The following is a 15,700-nucleotide window of genomic DNA, read 5'->3' on the forward strand; positions in this document are numbered from 1 at the left end:
TTGAGTTTGTAGGTGTTCAGAATGGTTTGATCCCTATCCAGCTGAATTCCTGAGAGGAGACGAAATCCAGGTCTCCTACTCCTCCGCCATCTTGCTCCGCCCCCCCTGTAAACATATTTATTTATTAGCTGTTCTGGTTTTTATTCTGTGCAATGACTAAGGATAGTCTTCTCCCTGTTGAATTTCCAGTCTTTTTCTTACTGATTTTAAGGGTTTCTTAAATATTTTAATTATTTATTCCATATTGGTTTAAATACAAACCTTTTTCTAATTTTTTACCCATTTGTTCATGTTATCTAAGTTCCCCTTTTCTTATTTTTTTAAGGATTTTTTTTTTTTTTTTAATTTGAGAGAGAACAAGAGAGAGCACGAACAGGGGGAAGGGCAGAGGGAGAGGGAGAGGCACACTCCTGGCTGAGCAGGGAGCTCAGACCCAGGACCCTGGGATAATGACCTGAGCCAAAGGCAGACGCTTACCTGACTGAGCCACCCAGGCGCCCCAAGTTGTCCTTTATTGAAAAGATATCTTTAATTTTAATATTGCTCAACTGTTCTCTTTATGTTTTTATACTTTGGGTCTTCTTTATTAATTCTTTTCATTATTTACAGTGATATATCTGTATAATCAGAATATACAAAAAATACTAATATATCATTATTTAAAAATAACAATATTATCAGATTGAAGATAAGTATATATGGACATAGTGTATAATAACAGGAAATATAACAAAAAATTTAGTTTAAAATAGCCATAAAATATAAAATACAAGTCTTCAATGAGCGTGAAGTAGTTGAAGACCACTGTGAAATTTATTGAGCAGTGAAAATATTACATATAAAGAAACTTTATGTTTCTAGATAAGAAGACAGAATGCTATAGGGAGAAAATTATTCCCATTAGTTTGTGGGTTTAATGTATAATCAATTGACATCCCCAAGTAATTTTTGGACTTTGACAGAATTATTCTACTCATAAGAGTCATAGAGATTATTAACTCATTTCTTTCAAGTAGACCTAAACTCTTCTTGATTAATGGGAAGATAGAGTCTGTGATCCTGCATGAGATTCTTGTTTCTGTTCAAATATTAGGTGAGTTTGCTGGCTGATGTGCTTCACTGGATCACCTGTAACTCAGACAGTGCAATGCTAATTCTTTTTAAAGTTCTGTATGTCTGTGCTTAAGATACTTCGCTGTAGGGGCGCCTGGTTGGCTCCGTCAGTGAAGCGTCTGCCTTCGGCTCAGGTCATGATCTCAGGGTCCTGGGATCAAGTCCTGCATCGGGCTCCTTGCTCAGCAGAAATCCTGCTTCTCCCTCTACCTGCTATTCCCCCTACTTGTGCTCCCTCTCTCTGATAAATAAATAAATAAAACTTTAAAAAATAAAAATAAGATAAAATAAAAATATAATCTAATCTAGCGGTTCTCAAACGGTGGTCAACATGTACCGTGATAATCCAGAAGGCTTGTAAAACACCAGTTCTAGCTCCCACCCCCTTGAGTTTGGGTAGGTCTTCATAGTTCATTTCCAACAAGACCCTAGGTGACACTGATTCTGAGGGCTTAAGAACCATGCTTTGGGAGCCACTGGCCTTGTCTCCCAGTTCTGTTTCAATTAACAAGAGCGGGAAGATGGAAGCTTGCAAGAAATGGAAAATTCTAGGCTAACAGTGCAAGATTGTATTTATTCCCAGTCATAGAACAATGGTACAGTGTAAACTTTACAAGAAAGTCATTGTCTGAAAACAAAGCTTTTTTCTAACTGATGGTGACAACTTGCATTTGTGAAGTGCCCAGAGGACATATCTATCACATTTGTTTTCATTTTCAAAGTGTAGTGTCATTTTTTTTTACTTTTATTTATTATTATGTTATGTTAATCACCATACATTACATCATTAGTTTTTGATGTAGTGTTCCATGATTCATTGTTTGCATATAACACCCAGTGCTCCATGCAGAATGTGCCCTCTTTAATAGAAGTGTACTGTCATTTTTAAACTAATGTCTCCTTCAATCCCTCATTTGTTTTGTGCGGATTGCAGATTTATCAAAAGATAGCCACAATTTATAGACATTTAAGGAAGTAGTCTCCCCAAAGTTAGTGATATTAAATAGGGATAAATTTCAAGTAGGATACCGACACTAAGACAAAATTCACTGAAATTAAATTGATTAATAACTCTATATTCACAGAATAAGAGCGAGCTCCAGGGAGGGCTAACAATTATAAATGAGACATACAGTACGGTTATTAATAGTGCATTAATATTGCATTGTCTGAGGAAGAAATATAAGAGCTAAAAGTAATCCCTTTACTGAAGCAAAGATTCAAGTATCACTTCTCAGTTGACTTTTTTCGTTTAAATTGCATGCACCTAAGTACTAGTTTACTATTTGCCTATTCTGTTTAAACTTTGAAACAATTTTCTACAGCACTTATCACTTTTTAATATACTATGTAATTTGCTTATTAGTTATTATTTTTATTATTATCTTTCTGCATTTCACATGAATGTAAGTTCCTCCAAGGACAGGGATGTGCTGTATCCCTAGTTCATAGAACACTGCCGGGTTCATAATGATACATTTTCAACAAGTTTGTCAAATGAATCCTGGAATTCATTTGGAAACAATTTTATTTTAGTATCTGTTGTACATTTGTTGTGCACATGCTAGGAGAAATGTAGCCTAAGAGGGAAACAATAAAAATAAAATTATAGGATATGAGAAGTTGTCCAGCCCAGGGACTTCAAACTAGGATGTGTGAAGACTTCCGAAGGCAGACATGAGATTGTTTTAAAGAAATCCATTTCCACCACCAATTTCTCAGGGTGCAGTTACGTTGGATTGAGAACTAGCCCGTGGTCAGGTCCTGCTGGTACTTCCTTATTTATAATCATTTTTCTCTTATTTTTACAAATGAAAGACATCTCTCACCCATCCTAAAACAATATGAAGCATATCTCTGAGTTGTAACTATCTCTGAGGTTCTGGACAAAGAGACAATAGTGAAAGATTCTCATAACTGGGTAACAAGAGATTTGGCAAATCAGATGGTTTGCAACTGAACAAAATTAGATGAGCCTAGTTGAGCGTCTAGCTGACATCATTAGAATTAACTCAGATAATAGATCAGTGTCTGTGATTTGGGCGTTGTAACTTGGAAGGAGTTTAAATAACTTAGTGAAAATTCTGCAACAAAACTTCTTTCACTCCCATCTCAAAGTTTCTCAGAAATTAGGTCTAAAAACAAGAAATGTGAATAGAACTAATGTGGAGTCCTGTCTCATTCTAGCAACAATTTATTCATCCAGTGACCTGATGTTTTAACATCTAATAGCATTAAGAAATATATTTCAAGTAAAATTTTGTGCTTGGGTATCATTTACACAAATTTGTAATATTGTTAGACTCAATCTGATACTACTAATAATTAGCTTACTCCTAAAGAATTTTCTTAGCACATACGTCCTGTCACAAGACATTTTAAAAAATTCAATAGACACACACACACACACATACACACATATATACGCACATACACACACATATATGTATAATCTTAATCAAAGGAAGTTTGGCAGTGATCAAGAAAAGACTTCCAAGCATTCCCAAATCCTAGGTGACAGACACTGAAATGGAATGTAGCATGCTAATTAATTAAGAAGTGTTCTCTTGGGATCAATAGTTGTGTCAGGGGAGGGAAGGGAAGCTGGATTGAGCAGAGGGAGCAGTGACCCTCAATGGCAGCTCAGGGACAGGCTTGGCTGACCTGAAGGGCATTTCTGGAGTCAGCAGAGCTCTTCAGAACTGTCCTGTGTTGGACTAAAATGTCCAAGGCTTTATACTCCCCACTGATCAGTCATGCACTGTGTGACATCCCAGGAAGGGGCATGACTTTGAGCAGAGTGGTTGTCTGTAGCTGAGGCAATTCCTAAAGAGGCTTGAGAACTGAAGGCTGTCTGCAGAGAACCTTCCTTGCAGCTGGAACAAGAATGTCTTCAGTGAAGGGAAATCTGGACAGCACATCCCAGTGTCCAGCACAAATATATTTTACTTTAGAGTAAAATTCTTTGGTGAAGGGGGGACAAGATAGAAGTTCGAGGAGAAAATGAGTGATAAAATTCTTTTTTTTTTTTTTAAAGATTTTATTTATTTATTTGAGAGAGAATGAGAGACAGAGAGCATGAGAGGGAGGAGGGTCAGAGGGAGAAGCAGACTCCCTGCTGAGCAGGGAGCCTGATGTGGGACTCGATCCCAGGACTCCAGGATCATAACCTGAGCCGAAGGCAGTCGCTTAACCAACTGAGCCATCCAGGCACCCTTGGGTGATTAAATTCTGACTGAAGAGTGTCTTCCTGTATTTTTTAAATGAATGATGTGGAATAGTAAATCAGTATAGTGTGTATATTCCTTTGGATGATATAAAAAGTGATGTAAAATTGCTTCTCAAAATATTAATAGTTATAATATGCTGGAAATTGCATTTTTTATAGCTACTTAAAGTTATGATAAGCAATTTTAGATGTCAAGTAAATATATGAGGGGCTGATGTTGAGGGAGTTTCAAAATTAATTTAGGGAGTAGGTGAGAAAAAAATGAAGAATCCTGGTCTCATCTAACAGGTCATTTTGCAAATGAGAATCCTGAGACTCAGAGATGTTATTAAGATTTGCACACGGTCATACTAGTAATATGAAACCAGACCCGTAAAGCAGCTATACTACTTGACCTTTCTTCCTTACCTGGTGGTAGTGGAGATCCATTAGGCTACTAGTGTGAAGGAACTTCTAAGAATGAAGCTGTCCTCAAGGGTTTCTTAACCTAGGGTGCCTGGACCCCTTCAAACTGCATGTGGCAATATATATATTCATGTACATTTTGGGGGGAACACTTCTATAGCATTATAGCCACTCTAGAGGAGACATATATAAACAAAGCTTACTGTTAAATTCATACATCTCTAACTCAGCCAATTGTCCTAATTCAAGTTCATTTCTCCCTTGAATCTCTTATAGGAGGCTTGTGCTTTTCTGACTCTCTTGCATGCTCTTGCCTCTTCCCTCATTCAAAGATGTGAAACCGTCCTAATGCAGAGAAACCTCCTTGTATTAAATCGTGCTTGTCCTAAACCATTCCTGGTCTCAACAGGGTGATCTCGTGTATGTTAACTATGCGCAGACTGAAGACTTCCTTAAACTAGAGAGGGACATGAAAATCAATTGCTCTGGGAAGATTGTGATTGCCAGATACGGGAAAATTTTCAGAGGAAATAAGGTAAAAATCATTTCTTTTTTCCTTTCCCCCAATATAAAAAAATATCTTACATGTGTAGAAACATATCCCTAAACCTTTCTGAGGACCATGACCCTTTCATATTCTGTAACACGGCCACCTTATGGGGAGGACACATTTACTAGCTTATAGACAGGGGTTTTAAATTGGGTCATTGGAGTTTGAACCAGTGTAGAAGTTCAAGGAGAACAAAGCATATTTTTTCATACCTGTAAATTATGCCTGTGGTCTACGTAGAAGCATTCATTGGATTTGTTGTTGCCATCAGTATCTTCGTTTTTTAATATTATCTTTGAAAATACTAAATTCAATTTTAATGTGAATTGTTAATATAGGTAATCAGAGAAACCAAATTCTACATGACAGTTTTAAAAATTACTATCACTTGATCTGTTCATTTTTTTCCTCTTTTGTGAGAAATTAAATTTCAAAAATATTCCCTCCCAGTCATAAAAGATCTGGCCTATGGAGTCTGCTTACTTCTTGTGCTCCTAGACCAGTGGAAGAAACAGCAAGTACTTGCTATCACTATTGTGGACATTTCCTAAAGCTACAGCTCTGAGGGATGATCCATCCCTAGAAACCCATTTTTATTTTATTATTATATTTTTTTCTTAGAAGCCCATTTTTAGAACCTGAAGTAGGAAAAAGCAAAAGCCAGTTCTCTGTGAGATGTCCTTTGTTGTAGGTCTAATGATAAAAGATTGAAAATAAAGTTTGGCTATTCATTTAAGTGTAATTTCAAAAAAAAATTGATATTATCAAATCTGGAACAACCAACCTGAAATAAGAGAGACATTGTTCTTTCCAGGTTAAAAACGCCCAGGTGGCAGGGGCCAAAGGAGTCATTCTGTACTCAGATCCTGCTGATTACTTTGCTCCTGGGGTGGAGTCCTATCCAGATGGTTGGAATCTTCCTGGACACGGTGTCCAGCGTGGAAATATCTTAAATCTTAATGGTGCAGGAGACCCTCTCACACCTGGTTACCCAGCAAATGGTGAGTGATAGGACCTTAATCATCATGGGAAACTAAAAAAAACCTTTTTAAGTGATTTTATTAAACGATTTTGAGATCAAGTATGTCTTTTCAAAATTCTCTTTGCATCTAAGAAGTAAGTTAAAGAGTTTCAAACTCTGGAAATTATTGGTTTATGTCCCTTATCTCTTATTTGGAACCCTTGGGCCTGATGGGTTTTAGAACTCTGATATTTTCAGATATTTAAAAGTAATATGGGGCATATTCTATATATTGCCTAACACTCAGGAGGCTGGGCTAGGATACAGGAAGCAGGCGTATAAATATTTTTGCAACAAAATGTATGAATAATCATACTGAGCAGAGGTAAATAATAAATGATAAATAATATGAATAACCACATGTCTGCTCAAACTAGATTTTACTGTCAAATGAGTTTGCATCAAATCAGGTTTTGATGCTAAGCAAATTCCCTCCAAATTTATGGTTTTTAAGTTTTTGGATTTCCTAGTTATGGATAAGGGATAGCAGAAAAGAAGTTCTATAAACCTCCGAAATTGCACATTTAAAATATAGAGTCCTGGGGCACCTGGGTGGCTCAGTTAAGCCTCCAACTCTTGATTTTGGCTTAGGTCATGATTTTGTGGTCATGAGATCGAGTCCCACATTCGGCTGCACGCTCAGTGTGGAGTCTACTTGAGGATTCTCTGTCTCCCTCTCCTTTAGCCCCTCTCCCTGCCCACACTCTGTCTCTCTCAATAAATAAAATCTTTTTAAAAAACACAAAAAATAAAGTATAGAGTCCAGAAAATGCTGATTGCATCTTTGCTATATAAATACCATAGTGATAACTTTCTAGGACTGTTTCCTGAATGATAGCTGTTACACGTATTAACAGACCTATTAGCCTTGTAGTATTACTGCCTCTGCTTGACAGGAGGAAAGGGAGACAAGCGGGCTGTCTGCCCAGATCACCACCCCGCTAAGTGAGGGCTTCCAGCCGCCTGGCTCCAGATGCACATGCTTGTGTAAGGCTGAAATGCTTCCCTGTAAAAGTGTAGATCATTAACAAAGGGAGCCACTTTATTTTGAATGTCCTCAGCTATTTGATAAGGTTTACAAAAATCTGTGATCATTAAGTTTGTGTGGTTTATTTTTTTTTAAAGATTTTATTTATTTATTTGAAGGAGAGAGATAGCAAGAGAGAGCATGAGCAGGGGCAGAGGGAGAAGCAAGCTCCCCACTGAGCAGAGAACCCAAAGTGGGGCTGGATCCCAGGACCCTGGGATTATGACCAGAGCTGAAAGCAGATACTTAACCCACTGAGCCACCCAGGTGCCCCTGAATTTGTGTTGTTATAAGGTGTATATCTTGGATATAATAGGTCACCAAATCAGGGAAATACAAATCAAAACCACAATGAGATACCACCTCACACCAGTCAGAATGGCTAAAATTAAAAAGTCAGGAAATGACAGATGTTGGCGAGGATGTGGAGAAAGGGGAACCCTCCTACACTGTTGGTGGGAATGCAAGCTGGTGCAGCCACTCTGGAAAACAGTATGGAGGTTCTTCAAAAAGTTGAAAATAGTGCTACCCTATGACCCAGCAATTACACTACTGGGTATTTACCCCAAAGATACAAATGTAGAGATCCAAAGGGGCACCTGCACCTCAATGTTTATCACAGCAATGTCCACAATAGCCAAACTGTGGAAAGAGCCCAGATGTCCATCAACAGATGAATGGATAAAAAAGAAATGGTACACACACACACACACACACACACACACACACACACACACACACACAGAGGAATATTATTCAGCCATCAAAAAGAATGAAATCTTGCCATTTGCAATGATGTGGATGAAACTAGAGGGTGTTATGCTAAGTGAAATAAGTCAATCAGAGAAAGACAATTATCATATGATCTCACTGATATGTGGAATTTAAGAAACATAGCAGAGGATCATAGGGGAAGAGAGGAAAAAATGAAACAAGATGAAACCAGAGAGGGAGACAAACCATAAGAGACTCTTAATCTTAGGAAACAAACTGAGGGTAGCTGGAGGGGAGGGGGGTGGGGGAATGAGGTAACTTGGTGATGGACAGTGGGGGAGGTATGTATTGTGGTGAGCGCTGGGTTAACACAATGTAAGACTAATGAATCATAGACCTACACCCCTAAATACCTATACCCCTGAAACAAATAATACATTATATGTTAATAATAGAATAAAATAAAATCTGTTATGCCACACAGTAAAAAACAAAAAAAATTTAAAAAATAGGTTGCCAAAGTATCTGTGGCATTTTCATATTTATTCTTCATCTGGTTTTTCTGTCAAATTGTAAACTCCTTTAAAGCTTATGTATTTTGGCTTTGTAAATCTTGGAACTGTCATGATTTTTTTTTAAACAACACATATTCTTATATAATAAAATCAGATAAATATAACTGAATTTCACTTACTTCTTTTTATTCCCAAGTTAAAAAATTATATATAATTTCTCTTAATCTCTGTTTTACAAAACTATGATTATGAACATAAAATGAACTTAACTGGAATATTTCTGTTGATTATCCTCAAATTTAAATGATAGTATTTGGAGGAGGAAAATGGTATCCCTGGTATCCCTATGGGACTTACATTTATTGAATTCCCTTTTGTGCCCTATTCTTTTTTTTTTTTCTTTTCTTTTCCTTTTAGTTTTACTTTTTATTATGGAATAGTTCTAACATACACAAAAATAGAGGTAATTATCAACATATTTTATCAATTTTGTTTCATCTCTTTATACTCCCTTTTTTGTTGTTACTTAGGAAATATTTTAAATAAAGCCCACATCGCATATCATTATGTCATTTTACCCATAAAAAGGATACACTTTTGCAATCACCTGAAGGTATTAGGTAATTTAAAATTTGAAGGAAAAGTGGAAAAATAACTCATATTTTTTAAATCTGAAGAAATGACAATATGTTTTTATTTTGAAGTAGAGTTTACATATAATAAAATACACAGACCTTAAGAATTCAGTTCAAGGGGCGCCTGGGTGGCTCAGTCGTTAAGCGTCTGCCTTCGGCTCAGGTCATGATCCCAGGGTCCTGGGATCGAGTCCCACATCGGGCTCCCTGCTCGGCAGGAAGCCTGCTTCTCCCTCTCCCACTCCCCCTGCTTGTGTTCCTGCTCTCGCTGTCTCTCTCTCTGTCAAATAAATGAATAAAATCTTTAAAAAAAAAAAAAAAAGAATTCAGTTCAATAAAATTTTTTTTTAATTTTTAATTGCATATATCTGTGTCACTCAAAATAAGATACAGAACATTTTCATGACTCCAGAAAGTTCTCTTGTGCTCCGTTTTCTGAACAACCACCTGCTGGTATCTCTCACCATTGATTACTTTGCCTGGTTTTGAACTTCATATACATGGAATCAATGTATACTCTCTCTCTCTCTTTCTTTTTAAAATTATTATGTTATGTTAATCACCATACATTGCATCATTAGTTTTTGATGTAGTGTTCCATGATTCATTATTTGCATATAACACCCAGTGCTCCATGCAGAACGTGCCCTCTTTAATACCCATCACCAGGCTAATGCATCCTCCCACCCCCTCCCGACTACAGCCCTCAGTTTGTTTTTCAGAGTCCACCATCTCTCATGGTTCATCTCCCCCTCCGATTTCCCCCCTTTCATTCTTCCCGTCCTGCTATCTTCTTCTTCTTCTTTTTTTTTTTAACATGTAATGTATTATTTGTTTCAGAGGTACATATCTGTGATTCAAGTCTTGCACAGTTCACAGCACTCACCATAGCACATACCGTCCCCAACGTCTATCATCCAGCCACCCCATCACTCCCACCCCCCACCACTCCAGCAACCTTCAGATTGTTTCCTGAGATTAAGAATTCCTCATAGGAGTGAGGTCATATGATACATGTCTTTCTCTGATTGACTTATTTTGCTCAGCATAACACTCTCCAGTTCTATCCACGTCGTCGCAAACGGCAAGATCTCATTCTTTTTGATGGCTGCATAATGTTCCATTGTATATATATATCACTAGTTCTTTATCCATTCATCTGTCAATGGACATCTTGGCTCTTTCCACAGTTTGGCTATTGTGGACATTGCTGCTATAAACATCGGGGTGCACGTACCCCTTCAGATCCCTACATTTGTATCTTTGGGGTAAATACCCAGTAGTGAAATTGCTGGATCATATGTAGCTCTATTTTCAACTTTTTGAAGAACCTCCATACTGTTTTCCAGAGTGGCTGCTCCAGCTTGCATTCCCACCAGCAGTGTAAGAGGGTTCCCTTTCTCCGCATCCCTGCCAACATCTGTCGTTTCCTGACTTGTTAATTTTAGCCATTCTGACTGGTGTGAGGTGGTTATCTCATTGAGGTTTGATTTGGATTTCCCTGATGCTGAGCGATGTTGAGCACTTTTTCATGTGTCTGTTGGCCATTTGGATGTCTTCTTTGGAAAATGTCTATTCACGTCTTCTGCCCATTTCTTGATTGGATCATTTGTTCTTTGGGTGTTGGGTTTGATAAGTTCTTTATAGATTTTGGATACTAGCCCTTTATCTGTTATGTCATTTGCAAATATCTTCTCCCATTCTGTCGGTTGTCTTTTGGTTTTGTTGACTGTTTCTTTTGCTTTGCAAAAGCTTTTTATCTTAATGAGGTCCCAATAGTTCATTTTTGCCCTTGCTTCCCTTGCCTTTGGCAATGTTTCTAGGAAGAAGTTGCTGTGGCTGAGGTCGAAGAGGTTGCTGCCTGTGTTCTCCTTTAGGATTTTGATGGATTTCTGTCTCACACTGAGGTCTTTCAACCATTTTGAGTCTATTTTTGTGTGTGGTGTAAGGAAATGGTCCAGTTTCATTCTTCTGCATGTGGCTGTCCCAATTTTCCCAAAACCATTTGTTGAAGAGACTGTCTTTTTTGCACAGGACATTCTTTCCTGCTTTGTTGAAGATGAGTTGACCATAGAGTTGAGGGTCCATTTCTGGGCTCTCTATTTTGTTCCATTGATGTAGGTGTCTGTTTTTGTGCCAGTACCATACTGTCTTGATGATGACAGCTTTGTAATAGAGCTTGAAGTCCAGAATTGTGATGCCGCTTTTCTTTTTCCACATTCCTCTGGCTCTTTGGGGACTTTTCTGGTTTCATACAAATCTTAGGATTATTTGTTCCATTTCTTTGAAAAAAAGTGCATGGTATTTGATGGGGATTGCATTGAATGTGTAGATTGCTCTAGGTAGCATTGGCATCTTCACAATATTTGTTCTTCCAGTCCATGAGCATGGAACGTTTTTCCATTTCTTTGTGTCTTCCTCAATTTCTTTCATGAGTATTTTATAGTTTTCTGAGTACAGATCCTTTGCCTCTTTGGTTAGATTTATTCCTAGGTATCTTATGGTTTGGGTGCAACTGTAAATGGAATTGACTCCTTAATTTCTCTTTCTTCTGTCTTGTTGTTGGTATATAGGAATGCCACTGATTTCTGTGCATTGATTTTATATCCTGCCACTTTACTGAATTCCTGTATGAGTTCTAGCAGTGTTGGGGTGGAGTCTTTTGGGTTTTCCACATAAAGAATCATATCATCTGCAAAGAGTGAGAGTTTGACTTCTTCTTTGCCAATTCGGATGCCTTTTATTTCTTTTTGTTATCTGATTGCTGTGGCTAGGACTTCTAATATATGTTGAATAGCTGTGGTGATAGTGGACATCCCTGCCGTGTTCCTGACCTTAGGTGGAAAGCTCTCAGTTTTTCCCCATTGAGAATGATATTGGCTGTGGGTTTTTCATAGATGGCTTTTATGATATGGAGGTATGTACCCTCTCTCCCTATACTCTGAAGAGTTTTGATCAAGAAGGATGCTGTACTTTGTCAAATGCTTTTTCTGCATCTATTGAGATGATCATATGGTTGTTGTTCTTTCTTTTATTAATCTATGGTATCACATTGTTTGATTTGCGGATGTTGAACCAACCTTGCAGCTCAGGGATAAATCCCACTTGGTCGTGGTGAATAGTCCTTTTAATGTACTGTTGGATACTATTGGCTAGTATTTTGGTGAGAATTTTTGCATCCATGTTCATCAGGGATATTGGTCTGTAATTCTCCTTTTTGATGAGGTCTTTGTCTGGTTTGGGGATCAAGGTAATGGAGGCCTCATAAAACGAGTTTGGAAATTTTCCTTCCATTTCTATTTTTTGGAACAGTTTCAGAAGAATAGGTATGAATTCTTCTTTAAATGTTTGGTAGAATTCCCCTGGGAAGACATCTGGCCCTGGGCTTTTGTTTGTTGGGAGATAATTGATGACTGCTTCAATTTCCTTAGTGGTTATAGGTCTGTTCAGGTTTTCTATTTCTTCCTGGTTCAGTTTTGGTAGTTGATACATCTCTAGGAATGCATCCATTTCTTCCAGGTTATCTAATTTGCTGGCACAGAGTTGCTCATAATATGTTCTTATAATTGTTTGTATTTCTTTGGTGTTGGTTGTGATCTCTCCTCTTTCATTCATGATTTTGTTGATTTGGGTCATTTCTCTTTTCTTTTTATAAGTCTGGCCAGGGTTTTATCAATCTTGTTAATTCTTTCAAAGAACCAGCTCCTAGTTTCGTTGATCTGTTCTACTGTTCTTTTGGTTTCTATTTCATTGATTTCTGCTCTGATCTTTATTACTTCTCTTCTCCTGTTGGGTTTAGGCTTCATTTGCTGTTCTTTCTCCAGCTCCTTTAGGTGTAGGGTTAGGTTGTGTATTTGAGACCTTTCTTGTTTCTTGAGACAGGCTTGTATTGCTATATACTTTCCTCTTAGGACTGCCTTTGCTGTATCCTAAAGATTTTGAACAGTTGTGTTTTCATTTTCATTTGTTTCCATGAATTTTTTAAATTGTTCTTCAATTTTCTGGTTGACCCATTCATTCTTTAGTAGGATACTCTTTAGCCTCCATGTATATGAGTTCTTTCCGACTTTCCTCTTGTGATTGAGTTCTAGTTTCAAAGCATTGTGGTCTGAAAATATGCAGGGAATGATCCCAATCTTTTGGTATCATTTGAGAACTGATTTGTGACCTAGGATGTGATCTATTCTGGAGAATGTTCCATGGGCACTAGAGAAGAATGTGTATTCTATTGCTTTGGGATGGAATGTTCTGAATATATCTGTGAAGTCCATTTGGTCCAGGGTGTCATTTAAAGTCTTTATTTCCTTGTTGACCTTTTGCTTAGATGATCTGTCCATTTCAGTGAGGGGGGGTGTTAAAATCCCCCACTATTATTGTATTGTTGTCGATGTGTTTCTTTGCTTTTGTTATTAAGTGGCTTCTATAATTGGCTGCTCCCATGTTAGGGGCATAGATATTTACAATTGTTAGATCTTCCTGTTGGATAGACCCTTTAAGTAGGATATAGTGTCCTTCCTCATCTCTTATTACAGTCTGGTTTACAATCTAATTTGTCTGATATAAGGATTGCCACCCCAGCTTTCTTTTGGTGTCCCTTAGCATGGTAAATGGTTTTCCACCCCCTCACTTTCAATCTGGGGGTGTCTTTGGCTCTAAAATGAGTCTCTTGCAGACAGCATATCAGTGGGTCTTGTTTTTTTATCCAATCTGATAGCCTGTGTCTTTTGATTGGAGCATTTAGCCCATTTACATTCAGGGTAACTAATCAAAGATATGAATTTAGTGCCATTGTATTGCCTGTAAAGTGACTGTTACTGTATATTGTCTGTGTTCCTTTCTGGTCTATGTTGCTTTTAGGCTCTCTCTTTACTTAGAGGACCCCTTTCAATATTTCTTGTAGGGCTAGTTTCGTGTTTGCAAATTCCTTTAGTTTTTGTTTGTCCTGGAAGCTTTTGATCTCTCCTTCTATTTTCAATGACAGCCTAGCTGGATATAGTATTCTTGGCTGCATATTTTTCTTATTTAGTGCTCTGAGGATATCGTGCCAGTCCTTTCTTGCCTGCCAGGTCTCTGTGGATAGGTCTGTTGCCAATCTAATGTTTCTACCATTGTAGGTTACAGATCTCTTCTCCCGAGCTGCTCTCAGGATTTTCTCTTTGTCTCTGAGACTGGTAAGTTTTACTCTTAGATATCAGGGTGTTGACATATTTTTATTGATTTTGAGAGGGGTTCTCTGTGCTTCCTGAATTTTGATGCCTGTTTCCTTCTCCAAATTAGGGAAATTCTCTGCTATAATTTGCTCCAATATACCTTCTGCCGCTCTCCCTCTTTCTTCTTCTTCTGGGATCCCAATTATTCTAATGTTGTTTCGTCTTATGGTATCGCTTATCTCTCGAATTCTGCCCTCGTGATCCAGTAGTTGTTTATCTCTTTTTCTCAGCTTCTTTATTTTCCATCATTTGGTCTTCTATATCTCTAATTCTCTCTTCTGCTTCATTTATCCTAGTAGTTAGGGGATCCGTTTTTGATTGCACCTCATTAATAGCCTTTTTGATTTCAACTTGGTTAGATTTTAGTTCTTTTATTTCTCCAGAAAGCGTTTCTCTCATAACTTCCATGCTTTTTTCAAGCCCAGCTAGTATCTTTAAAATCATCTTTCTGAACTCTAGTTCTGACATCATACTAATGTCCATATTGATTAGGTCCCTGGCAGTCGGTACTGCCTCTTGTTCTTTTTGTTGAGGTGATATTTTCCATCTTGTCATTTTGTCCAGAGGTGAATAGATGAATGAGAGAACAAAATGCTGACAGGGTAACAACGTCCCCAGAAAATATACACTAAACAAATCAGAAAACACCTGAAACCGGGGGAAAAGAAAGGGAAAGAAAGAAAAAAGAGAAAAAGAAAAAGAAAAAAGAAAAAGACAAACAAAAACAGAACAAAACAAAAAAAACAGAATATGATCAAATATGATCAGGCTGGTGCATAGATCAGTGCCACACACTAGATTTTGGTCGTATTTTGGTCTGTTAGAAGAAAGTGCCTCCCAAAATTTTAAAGAAAGAAAAACTTATATATGTACAAAAAAAGGGTTAATACGATGAAGGCATGGAATATGACTATAAAGATGAAAGTTATAAAAGATTTTATAAAAGGAATTGATAAGAAGTTGGTTGAAAAAAGAAAAGAGGTTTAAAAAAAAAAAGGGAGAGAATGTGATCAGGCAGGAGACTAGAACAAAACCATACACTAGAGATTTAGGGTATATTTTGATCTGTTAGAAGAAACTGTATCTCAAAATTTTAAAGAGAGAACAACTTATATATATATACCAAAAATAAGGGCAACTAATATGAAGGGATAGAATATTACTCTAAAAACGAAAAACAAAAAATGTTTTTTAAAAAAGGGATTGATACATGTTGGTTGAAAATGGAAAAAGAAAAATTCAAAAAAAAAAAAAAGAAAAGACAGTTAAAAAAAATTAACT

The 15,700-nt window shown here is 37.3% G+C and overlaps 1 protein-coding gene across 1 annotated transcript in view; it reads left to right on the forward strand.

Moving 5' to 3' along the window:
• Positions 1-15,700, forward strand: part of FOLH1 (folate hydrolase 1) — a 76,530-nt gene that overhangs the window by 24,465 nt on the left and 36,365 nt on the right. Inside the window, exons 5-6 of the mRNA XM_036064521.2 lie at positions 5,157-5,282; positions 6,112-6,298. Coding sequence (XP_035920414.2) covers positions 5,157-5,282; positions 6,112-6,298 — 313 coding nt within the window. The remainder of the gene's footprint in view (positions 1-5,156; positions 5,283-6,111; positions 6,299-15,700) is intronic.

This window comes from Halichoerus grypus, chromosome 11 (assembly GCF_964656455.1).
Source record: "Halichoerus grypus chromosome 11, mHalGry1.hap1.1, whole genome shotgun sequence".
Lineage (NCBI taxonomy): Eukaryota > Metazoa > Chordata > Mammalia > Carnivora > Phocidae > Halichoerus > Halichoerus grypus.